A 15,320-nucleotide genomic window follows, 5' to 3' on the forward strand; every position below is an offset into this window, starting at 1 on the left:
GTATTACTACCATAAAGAAATACATCATAGGAAAATATAGTACTATTTTATTACTTTGGGTGATTAGATTCTTGGGAGAGAGAATCTGCATATATAGGAGCCTACCGCTGGTTAAATCATTGGTGGGCAGAGTTGTTGTTCCATATACATATCCAGGCTTGTGTTCCACCCCTTGAGAGTGGATGTATTTCTCAGAACCAGGTGGATACTCAGAGGTGGACACCATTGGTTGCTTTTCCAAAACATTCCCCCAGTGGACTAATTCAGTGTCTTCAGCCTTGACTGTGCATTAAAAAGCACCTAGGGAATTGAAAAGTGTTTGGGGTCTATTAAATAAGAATCTCAGGGGTGGAGCTCCGGTACCAGCAATTTTTAGAAGCCCCCCCTGTGATTCTTAAGGATGGACAGGGTTGAGAATCTCTGATCTAAACCAGCGATAGAAATTGGACTTCCCTTGCCGGTGAGTGGTTTAGGGGAATAGACATATGGTACAATTTTCGGCAGTAAAATATGAGGAGAAATAACTGATGACCTTTTGGGGAATCTTACTTACTTTTAAAAAGGGCAGAAGAATGAGACCTGCTTTGTTGTCTATGAATTGGCTTTTGGCCTTGGAGCAGAGTAGAGCTAGGGTACTAGAGTCCTGGGACTTTCAAAATTTTTTTAGTGTTGCAAAAGAGTCATTGCTGATTTTTTTTTTAAGGGTAGTGTCTTTTTGTTTTCCATGAACTTCTACATGTGTGTTTACTGTGTTAAAATAGTAAACTGAATTTCCATATGCCAAATATTTGGCATTGTCTCCTTTAGGTCTAAAGGACTGTTCTAATTTATCATCAGGTAGGATCTCAGATGGGATGAATATTCTTTTTCTTCTTTTTTAACAAGGTATAATTTCTGTAATAGTAAAACCCTTTTTAAGTGTATATGATGTATAACCATTACCACAATCAAAATAGAGAGCAGTTCTGTCACCTTAAAAGTTTTCTTCAGGCTCCTTCAGCCCCTGTTCTTACCCCAAACCACTGATGTTGGGTGGGTACTCACTTCAAAGGAGCCTTTTCCATAAGATTAACAGAGTATAGACTAGGGGCTCCCGTGGTGCATTTTGCAGGTGTCTTTTCCTTCCTGGAGTGACCTGAGATGTTTTATTCCGGGTCCCTGCTCCAGTTTCCATTTGAAAAAAAGAGTGGTTTCTCCCCCATCTGAATCAGCACTCCTCTTAGCTCTGATAATTCTATTTGGAACAAGGTTGCATCTTGTTCCACTGCCGCCTTGGGCCTGGTTTTCTATGTAACAGAGAAGGAATTTTTAAATTATTATTTTGTGCAATTATAGCAATTGGGCAGGCATACAGCTCTTTTAATACAATAGAATTCCTTTCTTGTTTGTGTTACATGCTACTAGTTCGACAGTAGTAGGTGTTCAACAGTAATAGGCGTTGTGTTGGAGCTTAAGATCTTACCAGTGAAATCTAATCTTTGCTTTGGAGAGCATTTTAAAATCCTACAATGTATGCATCTTTATTTTGAATGTTAATGTTTACTTTCTAGTACTAAGGAAAGAGAAATAGAATCTGTACTGGCCCTGGGTGTTGGTTAAATTTTTAAGATCGGTCATTGTATCATTTTGATTATTGTTTTTAAAAAATTCATTATAAACTATCCTTTCTGTTCCCCCTCCCTGCAGTTTAAGAAATAAAATATTACAAATACACATGAAGCCCCCTTTGTATTCTAATTCAGTTCTTCCTTACTTCCCCACAAAGGTAATTGCTCTCTTCAATTTAGTTTTTTCTTTTTCTCTAATGTCTAATTTTTTAAAGGAAAAAGCTAATACTGTTTTGGTTTATACTTATTTATGTAATTTTAAAGAATAATTTAGTCTTTGAGATATGCGTACCAGTGTAAGGATACACAGACCAGTAGAACAGAATAGAGAGTCCAGATGAAAACCCTCCCTTTTTGCTTAGGTCATACCGTGTGACAGAGGTGGTGATGCAGGTAAGTGGGGAAAAGAAAGGCTATCTATTAAACGGTGCTGGGACAGTTGCTTCCTGAGACCTGGGGGGGTGGGAGGGCTTGGATCCCTACTTGACACTAATCAGAAGTAACTTCAGCCTAATATTTAAAGACCTAAACATGGAAAAGCAGAATTATAGAACTTAGGGACAAAATATGGGTGAATATTTTACCACTCAGTGGAGAAGAATTTCTTAAATAAGGTACATAAAATAGTGGTAGATAGGACCACATTGAAGTTTGAAATCTCTGGGCAAAGATAGGACAAAGAAATAATTTCCTGGCTATCTGGTAAAGAATTCTGTACACCAGTTTAAAAAAAGGACAGCATGATAGAAAAGTGTCCAGAAAACATTAACAAGCAATTAACAGAAGAGAAAACTTGACAGCAAAGAGTTACCGAAAGATTTGTATCATGGCAGATGATGGTATTTTTAGGGAAATATGCAAACTATGTAGTTGGGTAGGCTTTGGGGTAAAGATACTAGAGGCAAAGAAACCACTTAACTGATTTCAACAGGAGGTTATAAAAATGGGAATTAATTGGTATTATATGTTCTCTAGTGGATGCTTTATGGTTAATACCCATAAAATTTGTAAACAAAGGAAAAATAATTAAGATCAATTAGGAACTATATAAGTTCCCTAAACTGATCAGTACGCATATAACTTATAAGTGTGTTTTGTGCTCTTCTTTGGTATTTTTTTTCCTTCATGATATTTTGATTCACTGAGAACTTTATATAGTTTTAGAACTGAAGATTCTGTGTTGTCATTATGAAGCGTAAATTATTTACTTTTCAATTAATATTTAGTTACGGTGGAGTAAGATTTAAATGCTAGTAACTCTTGGGGCACCTGGGTGACGCAGTCGTTAAGTGTCTGCCTTCGGCTCAGGGCGTGATCCCAGGGTTCTGGGATCAAGCCCCTCATCAGGCTCCTCCGCTAAGAGCCTGCTTCTTCCTCTCCCACTCCCCCTGCCTGTGTTCCCTCTTTCGCTGGCTGTCTCTGTCAAATAAATAAATAAAAAATCTTTAATAAATAAATAAATGCTAGTAACTCTTACGAACTTCTGCTTGTACTATGCGCTGTTCATGCTGCCTGTTCATGCAGTTTATGTGCTGGTGATGCTGTGTGTTCCTGTTTAGGAGACTGATTTGTATTTATTTCTATTTACAAAAAATATTTTATTTTGATTTTTATTTTTATACAAAAGTAGTGGCGGGACTGTACCACAAAGGTGACTGTTAAATAGCCTTTGTAACTACTGGTATTTATAGAGTGTGCTTAGGCAGTAACACCTCCTGCTCTGCCGATGGGTTGTGCCAAGGTGACGCTTGGTGGCCGCGTTCCAGGCTACTGTTGTTCCAGGCTACTGTCGCTCCATGCTAGGGGGAGAACTGGACCATGGAAGTGAGACTGTCCCAGGAGAGGCAGGGGAGGGAAGGATTCCGATTCTTTCTAGGGCTGAATCAGTACGGCAGCATCTAAGCTCCCCTGAGGACAGAAAGGTGAGAAACCATTTGGAGAACAAGTGTTAAGAGGAGAATGTAAATCCTACTGTTTAATTTGCCTGTTGATCTCAAAACTAGATGACTGGATTCACTGTTCAGTTTTTGTTTTAATGACACTAGGAATCAGATCTTTTCTAGTCTTAAAGCCATTGAAGCTTAATTTTAATTGGTTTTTTTTTAGAGATTGATTTATTTGAGAGAGAGTGGGGGGAGGAGCAGAGGGAGAGCGAGAGGATCTCAAGCAGACGCCCCACTGAGCTCGGAGCCCAATGAGGGACTCAGTCTCACACCCCGAGATCACAGCCTGAACCAACATCAAGAGCCAACGTTCAACCAACTCAGCCACCCAGGCACCCCTAATTTTAATTGTTGAAAGATGAGACTAAAAGATTTTAAGAAGAGTGGTAGATGAGGAATGGGGAGATTTGAGGCTGGCCCTTTAACCCTGTGTATCATGTCTTCTCCACAAGTAGAACAAGAGAGTCGGACTAGAAATGGCTTTTTAATGGTTTTGTCTACCTCTGACATCATTCTACAGTGTTAAACCGTATATATTATTTTTAATATTTGTGGTGAACTATTTATTTTTATTTTGTTTTTATAATACTTTATTATAATTTTTATAATGCTGTATTATAATTTTGTTTTATACCCTAGAGCTGTTATAGCTCTGAGGATTTTTTTTTTTTTTTTCCAGAGAAAAGCTAAAAAAGATCTGAGGAGATAGTTTGGGTCTTTTGTCCTTAAAACATTTTTGTAAGTGTCTAACAAGAAAAATGAAAGACAGGGACTGAAGTGATAATTAAATCTTTATGATGGATATTTTTAGAAAAATACTTTAAAAACTTCCCTTAGGCTGGGTGGCTCAGTTGGTTAAGTGTATGACTCTTGATTTCAGCTCACTCAGGGTTTGTGAGATCAAGCCCTGCATCAGGTTCCTTGCTAAGCGGAGAGTCTGCTTGAGATTCTCTCTCTCCCTCTCCCTCTGCCCCTCCCTTCCTTGTGCGTGCACTCTTTCTCTTAAAAATAAAACAAAACTTCTCCTTGCCCAACTTCCTCTGTCATATAGTCATATATTTTCACATCTATTCGTACCGTAAATATAGTGGGAAAAGATAACAGTTAATAATTTTGTTTTACTTTTTTCAGTTAATGAGCAATAATTTTCCCTTTTCTTTTTGGAGGTGATATGGAAAGCCCCGTGTTCGCCCTTCCCCTGCTCTTAAAGATGGAACCCCTCATTGAAAAGCTCTTCATGTATTCTTTCTCTTGGAACTTTGAATGTTCTCAGTGTGGACACACGTATCAAAATAGGTTAGTTTTTCTTTTTTTTTTTTTTTTTAATGGACGTATTTTGTTGAAAATGGTTCCAAATAATAAAATTTGAACAAAACTTGCTTCCACTTGTGGCACTGCATAAATTTGAGCTCCAGAAACTACAATTTGCTTGCTTTGTTAAACTGGAAAATAAAAAATGGTTTGCTGGATTATTAGTTAGTAGGAGTTTTCTTAAGAAGTTCTTCAGGAAATGGGGACAAATGGTAAGAGTAGTATATTCCCCTCACAGCTCCCCCTCTGGATTCCCTGTTGAATAAGAATACTTCTTAGAATTCCTTGAAATGATATGTGTTTTGTTTATTCCTCTGTTAGCAGCTAGGGGTTTTGTTTGGTTATGTTTTACATCATGGAAACTGATTTGAGGTTCCCAGATTCTGGCAGCAGTTGCAAGAAGTAACTTAGGCTCTCCCATTCCTCCATGAGAGACCAGCCACCGCCAGAACCCTCTTGCACATGAGCTGTCTCAGCCTACTTTCTACTTCCCTGATGCCCTTAGGTGAGAATTAGAGGGATCATGATTGACACACACACAGTTTATGCCCTGAGATTGGGACTTGGGAAGAACCACGGAGAAGAAAGCAGCAGCAGATTTCTTTTGCTTCCTTACACTGACCACATAATGTAGAGTAGATTTTGGAAGAGGAGTCAGAGAAAGTTTTCATCACACAGAGAGAGTTGCTGGCTGGCAGTTAAAAAGATGACCAAACTGGTTCTGTTGGTCATTTATTGAAATTACTATAATACAGATCAGTCCTTTCCTCTTCTCTAACCTACTAGCAAATTAGAAAAGTTGGAGTCTCTTAAAATTATTAAATAAAAATGTGAGAGAAAACTATTGCTTAGATATTCATTATCTAAATTGAGATTATTTTTGGTATGTAGGGGTCAGTCAAGGAGAGTCAAGTATGAGAGAATGTTTTTAAGGAATATAAGCAACAGAACCAGAAAACTTTATTTTTTTTTTTTAAACCAGTTAACTGGAAAGTATTAGAACAGAGTAAGAATAAGCATTTCACTCTCCTCTAGGACTTAAATTTTCTGTGAGTATAAGAATGAGTATTTATTTCCTGATCTTCTATCATTGATCTATATAAATTATCTGATTTTTCTCCTCATTTGACAGATGTGGAAAGTGAACCTTCAGAGGGGTTAAATAGGTAGACAAGGTCCAAGGTGACATACTACTAAGTGACAAAATTCAAGCTGAGGTTTCCTGACCTCAGACTTTCCTGCTCACTGTGGTATACTCCTTAATCACCACCTGGATTTTAAATAATATAAACAAGCTTGATGATTAAAATCAGCTTAATTATAGCTTTTCCAAAATCCACATCTGAGTTGTTTGACAGCTTTTCACTGAGTATATTTTATGTGCCAGGAACTCAACAGAAAAATAATCTTTATCCTGGCCAAATTCAGACTAGTTAGGGAGATAACATATAAACACATAATTGAGGGCCAGTGACTTAGTAATTATTTTTGATCTGTTGGTTGCATTAAGTTACTTTGAATGCAAAACACTGAGTGCATTTTGGAGGTGTATATAAAAAACTCTGAGGGTTCAAGGGAAAGAAGCCATTGGCATTTGGGTTTGCTTTTTTTTTTTTTAATTCCTTTGTTCTAAAAATAAGGAATTAGAGGAAAAGCTAAAATGAAGTGGCATTTCATTAAATACATCTTAGTATATATCATAGTTTAAAACATTTCCACTAAATCTAATGGGAGAATATCCAGCAAACTCATGGTTTTGTGCTGTTGTTTTTAGGACCAGTTTAAGATCTTATACTTGATTTACAAGGTATATTTTGGAGGCAGTTTAAAAACATGTGTTTGGAGTCAGACTCCCTGGATTCAAATTTTAGGTCTGTCATTTATCATCTGCTGTGCGCTCTGTATTTCACTTCCCTCATCTGTGAAATGGGGAGAAGAATAGTACCTGCCACTTAAGGTTGTTTGGGAGACGAGTGCTTAGCACAGCACCCTGCTTTTGCACGTTGTAAGTACTCAGAAACGTTTGCTGTCATGGAGCATTAACATTTATTTGCTGAGACAAACTCCTTTTTATAGACTAAAATATAGGAGCCTTTACTCAGCAGTCATCTGTGAGAAGGAAGAATTCAGTAGAACTAAGTCATTCAATTTTAGTGATAACTTTATGCTGCTTTGCTTTTAACATGTTAGCTTCCCTGAGAACTGTTATTTGTAACAGCCTGTGCTTATCTCACTTATGATTGAACAATGTTTGTTACTATTTGGGAAGAAAGCTGGTATCTCTTAGGAAATTAATTGCTCTTTTAAAGGTATTATTATTAAAGTGAATCCAGTTGAGATGTAGTGTACCTCTTTAAATATCATCTTTTTAGGTGCTTGCTGTCAAGTACTTAGGCTAAAGTGCAAATTTAGAACTTCTGTAACCTTTGAAAACAAAATTATTTCACAACTGGTGTTCTGATTTTTTAAAGATCAAGAGAATTGAATTGTATGTATTCCTGATTATATATTTGGAAATGCCTTTTTTCATTTTTGGTTGTCAATATGGATAGCCAGATTGTGAGTTTTGTAAGTAAGAGTGAGCTCTTAATAAATTTGGAAACAGTGGTTCTCAACCAGAGCCAGTTTTGCACCTCATGGGACATTTAGCAGTGCTAACGGTTGCTACACTTGGGGCTGTTAGTGGCATCTAGTGGGTGGAGGCTATGGATGATGCTGAACATTCTCCGTGCACAGGACAGATGCCTCACAGCAAAGAATTACCCGGTGTAAAATGTCAGTGGTATTGCTTTTGAGAAACCCTGCTTTGAACATTTTCTTCATCTCACAACTGAAAATATACACATAATTATGGTGAAGAGTCTTCGCAGAGAACTTTACTATGGTTTGGAAGGAACACTGGTATATTACATGGGGGAAATAGGAAAGTATGAATAAACAAACCGAGGTTTAGGCATTGATTTTAAATTGATGTAAATGAATTTAAGTTACATCTTCTTTTTTTGCAGACATACGAAGAATCTGGTCACTTTTACAAATGTCATCCCTGAGTGGCACCCACTTAATGCTGCCCATTTTGGTCCATGTAACAGTTGTAGCAGTAAGTCACAGAGAAGAAAAATGGTATTGGAAAAGTGAGTTAAAATTGCCTTACTCTTTTTGGAACAAAGTGAAGGTGGATTTAACGTGTAGAATTGCAAGTGATGACTACAACCTACTTTTCAGAAGTTTGAGTTAAATAACGTAGTTATGAATTGCCAAAATGCCCCTCTATCAAGAACTCCGGCCAGTAAGCAAACTGTCCCAGACAAAATACTGCTGAAGACCTGTGTTCGGGTGATCGTCTGACTCCGCTCTACTGGTGCCTTTCCTTCTTTTGCCTTTTTTCTCCCTTTAAGGGTATTAATCTCCAGTTTTTCTTTCCTCTGCCAACTGCCTAGCGTCATTAGAATTCTGAGATTTCCTTAATCTAGTTTCAAGAACTAAGTTGACTCAAAGATGAACCACAGGCTCATCTGTCTGAATTCCCATCTTCTTCCAGAACTTGAGCTGCTAATTCTTCATCTTCTTGTAAGCTTTCTGCTGCCTTTGAGCAGATATGTTTTTATTTATTTTTTTTTTTTTTGCCAGCTTTTCTATTTGTCCTCAGTTGGGACCACTGGTCAGAATTACCTTGTGCCAAAATTGCTACCAGAAGCCCCGACTTTTAAACCCGGGTCAGTCTCACTACAGGCAGTTTGTCTATCTCTCTTTTGTTAGTTAATACACTCACGCACTTACACATCCTCTGTAACCCGAGTTTAGTCGCCCTCACCTCTGACTCTACAGTAAAGAAATGTTTGGAGGTATAATTTGGTGTCTTAAAGAACCAGGTACATTAACCTTTTCTTACCTTTTCTGATGGCTCTTGGAGGATGTACCAGGAAGTCTCTCAGTCTTTACTAAAGATTAGTTTTCATCCAAGTAATAAATTCTCAGTTAATCTAATAGTGCCCAGACTTAGAAAGAAAAAGAGCCCCTCCTACCGCCTCTTATTTAAGCATCTACTTTACACCTTTAAGGTAGTATTTACTTTGACAATTCAGAACAGTGTGCTTATTCCACCTTTATATAGTCTCCTGTTACAGTAGTTGAGGGCTAGGGCTCTGACACTAACACTGGGCCCCATTTCTGTATAACCACTCCCTGTCATCCTTCCTATAGGATTACATTTTCTGTTAAATCAGTACTCATTGTTTATTATTATGAATATACATATATTCCCTTTCCAGCCAAGCAGTATACATGGTTATGTTTCATTTCTTTTATAACTTCATTTTTTCTGAAATTACTAATTTCCTTCTGTTTTCATTTGCTTTATGTATGCATTGTAAATTTTTTCCAGATTCTTCAAACACCCATCAATGAATTTTCCAAACACTTAAATATTTCACAATTTTTTAATCCTCCTCTTCCCCTCCACCCCCCTTTTTTTCCCAGAAAACTTCCTTCTGCCACTTTCCATCCTTCTGCTCCAGTGTTTCTGTTTTTACTGGTTCCTCTCTGGGCCTGGTGCATGGGAGTGTGCTCTTCATACACTCTTTCTGTCACCATCCTAGTTTTTAGCTCAAAACCATACCCCTGCATTCTTCAACATCTGTCACCAGTCAGTATTGAGTCTTTTAGGGTTTCTGTGGGGTACATAAGTTCTTCTCATCAGTGTGCCCACTCCATAGCACTCATGTCATCACTTCATCCATTCTGCTAAGTTACCACTTTCCCTTTTGTTTTTTGCCTTCAAAATATTTGTTTTTTTCTTATTTGTTTATGTCTCCTTTTCCTTGTTGGTCCTTTTGGTTTATTTACCGTGGGTTTGTTTTTGGGGGGAGGGGGTCATTCACTATCATTTGGATCATTTGAGTGGAAAGGAAGAGGAGGTAACTTTAAGCTGGAGTCCATAGTCTTTCTTGGCTATCTGGGATTTCAAACTTTGAGATTGGAGTGTTGTGGGAGCCTTTTTTTGTTGAAGCCCTGTCCTTGATGAGAAGGAGGTAGAAGGGTAGCAAGATGTGGGTATCTGCCATCTTGTACTGCACAGTTGGGTTGCTTGAGACTTCCTGGTGTATGTAATTCATCTAACTGTTAAACCTGCTTTTTCTCAAGCCCAGCATTGAAGATAAACTTATACTACTATTTCGTTTGATCTGTTAATTGGTCGCTTTGCAACATAAAATTTTTAATTACACAAATATGTTGCTTTACTTACATTAAAGATTCATGCTCTGATCTGGCAGTGTATCCGTTAGATATAAGTGTTTCCATGTGAAATGTGTTTAGAGTTCTAATGGGCTAATTTATAAGCAGAATTTATAGTTTGGACATTTACTGTATTCAAAAGTAAATTGAACTAGTATGTGAAATTTCACTTAAATTTTAAATGACAAGATTTTTATAAAGTCCTCTGTAGTTTTTACTTTGAAATTCATGTTCTTGATTTGTTGATGTCTAATGGAATTTAGAAACAAATTTAATATAGTTTTTGAGGATAACTTAAAAGTAATTAGGTCCATCATGATATCATGCATAATTCAACCTTACAGCATTCTAAAAACTAGCAGTGTTGTAAGTTCCCCGAACACCTTGTCTCAGGCAATCCACATCTCTAATATGTTCCCATTAGAAAGAGACCATTGATAAATCAGATGAATGAGATCTATCAAGTTCAGATCTGCTACTTTTAAGTAAATTATTTAGGAATTACATTCAGAGCATGGTGGCGTGGAGTACCAACTTAGAATCTGATTTAATTTTACTTCACAAACTCTTAAAATGAACCTCATTACTGCCATGATCACCTCTAGGAGTCCAGTCACACACTATCTTGGATTGTCATTTGAAAAGTTTATTTATTTAAACCTTGCTTTTGTTTTTATTTTTGTGTATTTTTTTTTTTAAGATTTTATTTGTCAGAGAGAGAGGGGGAGGGCACAAGCAGGGCAGAGGGAGAGGCAGGCTCCTCACTGAGCAAGGTAGCCTGACACGGGACTCGAGCCCAGGACCCTGGGATCATGACCTGAGCCAAAGACAGACGCTTAACTGACTGAGCTAACCAGGCATCCGTAAACTTTGTTTTTTAAAAATAAATAAATAAATAAGTAAATAAATAAACAAACCTCCATTTTTAACAGTGATTTTTTTTTTTAAACAGCTGTTTGTAAATGTTAGGGGAAGGTAGGAAGAGAAATCAGACGTTTCTGTTCTGTGCTTATAGGCCTTATTAAAGTGTCATCAAAGTATCATTAAATAAAATGATTTTGAGACTCTCTTCCAAGCAGATAAACTAAACCATCCCCTTCAAAAGTTTGGATGGAGTACTGCTATATAAAATAGTTAAAGTTATGTTTTTTTCTTTTTTTTTTTTTTTTTAAGATTTTATTTATTTATTTGACAGAGAGACAGCCAGCGAGAGAGGGAACACAAGCAGGGGGAGTGGGAGAGGAAGAAGCAGGCTCTTAGCAGGGAGCCTGATGTGGGGCTCGATCCCAGGACCCTGGGATCATACCCTGAGCCGAAGGCAGACGCTTAACGACTGAGCCACCCAGGCGCCCCTAAAATTATGTTTCTTAATTTAAATCTTCATTGTGTGTTAGAAAATGCTTTATTACTTTACGAGATACTTAAACTTACCTCACCTCCAAAGAATACAGTTGTAAACCTTTGTTGAACAGTTGAATATTTCTGAAGTATTTTGTTTATAATTAATACGAACCAATTCTAATTATTTTAATTACATCTGATTTGACTCATATATTTCATTTTTGTCATAGAATCTGATATAGGAAATCGTTCAGTGATGTAATTAGATCTAAAATGTAATGAGATTTTAAAAATTATATTTGCAGATTTTTTTGCCTAAAGCCTACATTATTACAGTTCAGAAATACATACATTTGCACATTGTTAAATTAGCATTTTCTAAAATATAAGTTACTATGTTACATTAGTTGGGATAAAAATAAAACACTCGTCCTCCAGGCCATTTGCACAAGACTGTGGCTGCTGTTTGTGGGACAGGGATTTGGTGTTTCCTTGCCGTCTGTGGGTAGCAGGGCAGTTGGCACAGTTCCCGTGTGCTGCTTTCTCTAGTTCCTGTTTTCTTTCTTTTCCTGAGAGTAGATTCTTACAATAGGAGGAGTTTAAACCTAAAGTTAGGGAGGTGAATGCAAGTGGATCTTGGCTTGAAATCTCTTGTGACTGTCGTTCCAGTTCTTTTAACGCGTCCCATCCAATATTTTTATGGCTGAGTCAGTACCTACCTTGATCCTCTCAGCTCTGAGCATCATCTTTGCCAGGCATTGCAGGTAGGAAGAAGCCTGAAAACAAAATCTATTGCCAAGCTAGGAGTAAAGTTCTACCCTCAACTGAGAGGCTGGATATGACATAAGCTGGAATTATGGGTAAGAGGAACCTGTGACTTTTAGGGGACACTGGAGTGTAGGGGACCCAGAGAAGAAAATGAACTAGAAAAGGATGAGGAGCATATGCTTTATTTTATTGAATCCAAGATGCCATCGTTTATAAGTTGTACCAGTTTTAAAGTATGCCATTAAGGAAAGAAATGCTGCCTATTTAACACTTTCTGTATTTAACTCACACAAAGAAGGCAGGGTAGTTTGCGTAGTGTAGGGATCAACAAGAGAATGTTTTAGTAACTAGCCTCAGAAGACATCTTGAAAAGGTATCTATCATATGAGACGAGGAGAATTTAACATTAGTACTTAGTCATGCAGGTGCCTAAGCCTGCATATCCATCCAGCTGTGAGAACAGCTCTCTAGCTTCACTGTGGATCATTGATTCAAAAGCACACTCTTCACATGTTAACATTTTAAATGGGAGTACATCTAAGAATTGATGGCATGGTAGAGTTTAGTTGGCAGTTTTCTTTCCTAGTGGTATATGTTATAATCAGTGGTATCTTAGATCAATTAAGCAGATATGATAAAAAAACAAAGGGGGTTAGCATTATAGACAGTTTTGCAGGTCTTTTTATTTATAGGCACTTAAATTTTGAAGACTTGATTACTCCTCTAACGTGATTGACAAGAGATAACTTACTAATTATTCCTTGTCAGTCTGAATAATCCGCATTTTGGACATTGATTCAAGTTCATTTCAGCTGAATAAATTTTGATAAGCTAAGCAAGTTTGACAGCTGTTTAAATATTGGGAAAAGAGATATTCAACATTTTTCTTAAATCCTGAGAGCTTTGTTAAATTTGGTTATTTGAGGCCCATCATTAGGTTCTATGTTCTAATGTAATAATAAAGTGTATTTTTGAAATTATGGATGTCTTAAAGTTTATAGTAAATCAGCCAGTATGTTGTATTTTCTTCTCTATTTTGGGTACAAATTAAACTTCCTAAGTAAAAGCTTGACTTTGATGGACCGCTCTGCTTCTGGAGATAACAGTGAAATAGGTCAAATTATTAGCACGTTGAGGTTTTTAAAATGTTTATTTTAATGTCTTAGGTTTGTTATTTTGTTTTACGTATTACCTGTATAACAGAAGTAATTTATTTGGGCACTGGATACCAAGAAAATTCTAAAAGGTCTGGATTTTTCCCTGTGATTTTACAGAGTAGTCATGTTACCAAGAGATCTTTAAGCCAAAGCAGCATTGTGGCTTACAGAACAATTTTTGTTTAATGGTCTGTGTTAGAGCCTTATTGCATGATGGCTTCCAACTGTCACTGATACCATTCTGAGAAGGGTTTACTGTTACATACTTCATAGAGTGAGTTCTCCATTTCTAATTAAGGCACACGTCTGGAGGTTCTCAAGAAAAATTAGTGCAGTTAGCCTTGAAAGTGTTATGTGTGACTTCCTTGCTTCAGACCATCTTTTGTATAACCAGGCACAGGGCATTACATTTGTTTGACTTCACTTGCCTTTCTCTCCCACAGACTGTCTCCCATATTCATGTTGCACTTTGTGGAAGGCTTGCCACATAACGACTTGCAGCACTATTCATTTCATTTTGAAGGCTGTCTTTATCAAATAACTTCTGTAATTCAGTACCAAGCAAATAATCATTTTATAACATGGATTTTAGATGCGGATGGTAAGTATTTAAACCTTTTTCTTTTGTGATAATAGGCATGGAGGCCAAACTCTAGATTTTTTTTTTTTAAAGGCAAACTTTGCCTTGACCCTTTTTTTTTCTCTCACTTCTTGTCCTTGCCTTTAATTCTTCTGCTCCCTCTTCTTTTCTATCACTCTGGTTTAGAATCACTCCTGTCTTTCCTTTGTATATGTATGGGTATACACATGCATATGCATATTTCTTTTCTAGACAGACAAGGAGATCATGTAATACTGTTGAGTTACAGTTTGCTTTTTCCCCACTCAGTATGTTTGCTTTTACTCCATGAGTATAGAAAAATGAATGGTGGCAATTTTGATTTTTTTAGATATGTACTTCTTTTAAAAAGAAAGTGCATCGTACTGAAGGTTTTTCATTGAGAAAGGACAAAAACAAATTTTGCTTAGTTTGCAGTTGTTAGTAATATAAATAAAAGTAAATATCTATTGGGTGCCTGGCTGGATCATTCAGTAGAGCATATGACTTTTGATCTCAGAGTCTTGAGTTGAAGTCCCATATTGGGCATAGAGCCTACTTAAAAAGAGAAAAATTGAGAAAAAGAAAAGTAAACATTATTTATTTCTGGGACTATGAAATAGAATATCTGAAATCCATAATTTATTTATCCAAGATAAACCTTTATTTAAATAATTAAACTTTTCAGTAGAAGGTTAAATAGTACAGCTCATAATTTTTGCTAAGTTTTTCCTTCTGTTTATCTTATATGGTTTAATATTGAGTTTGTTTTTCTCACAATGTTCACTTTGTCTTAAACAAGATCACTCAGCCCCGTAAAGTGTTACATCAGGCTGTTGGTAAGGGGTCTCTTTGATATTTTTATTTTTCTCTTTTCTGTTGTTTGGACACTTTTCGTATTTGATATTTTCCTCTTGGGGATAGTTTGGGTGGATGTGTTGTAAAAGCACTTTGCAAACTGAAACTCACGTTATAAATACTATCACCTTTAAGTTTTACACTACTTCAGAATTTGGGGGGAAGTGGTTCTCAACATAAGCAAAAAATAAAAAAGCAACTTTAATTTTTTACTGCATTCCAGGGAATCTGAAATCCTCTTCAGGTAGGTTAGATGGTTGTATGGTTTGCATCCCTGACAACATAAAAAAATCATGGTTACTTTATAAAAATGTCTTGGCTCTCCCCTGTCGTTGAATCAATCTCTGGGGATTAGGCCCAAATGTGACTCAAGTAATTCTAATGTGCATGTGTGGTGGTGAACCACGGACGTAAGGAAACAAAAGAGTCTCTAAGTTTTAACGGGCATAGAAGAAGAAATAGTAGATTCATGTGGTTTATATAGGTGAGTTCATGTAAATTT

At 36.8% G+C, this 15,320-nt stretch overlaps 1 protein-coding gene across 3 annotated transcripts in view; it reads left to right on the plus strand.

Moving 5' to 3' along the window:
* The window catches only part of USPL1 (ubiquitin specific peptidase like 1), a 33,705-nt gene that overhangs the window by 15,709 nt on the left and 2,676 nt on the right, over nt 1–15,320 (plus strand). For all 3 annotated transcript variants that reach the window (XM_008692196.2, XM_040621913.1, XM_040621916.1), the window contains 3 exons: nt 4,717–4,846; nt 7,870–7,995; nt 13,806–13,963. In XM_008692196.2, coding sequence (XP_008690418.1) covers nt 4,717–4,846; nt 7,870–7,995; nt 13,806–13,963 — 414 coding nt within the window. The remainder of the gene's footprint in view (nt 1–4,716; nt 4,847–7,869; nt 7,996–13,805; nt 13,964–15,320) is intronic.

This window comes from Ursus maritimus, unplaced genomic scaffold, assembly GCF_017311325.1.
Source record: "Ursus maritimus isolate PB19 unplaced genomic scaffold, ASM1731132v1 scaffold_10, whole genome shotgun sequence".
In the NCBI taxonomy this organism is placed as follows: Eukaryota; Metazoa; Chordata; class Mammalia; order Carnivora; family Ursidae; genus Ursus; species Ursus maritimus.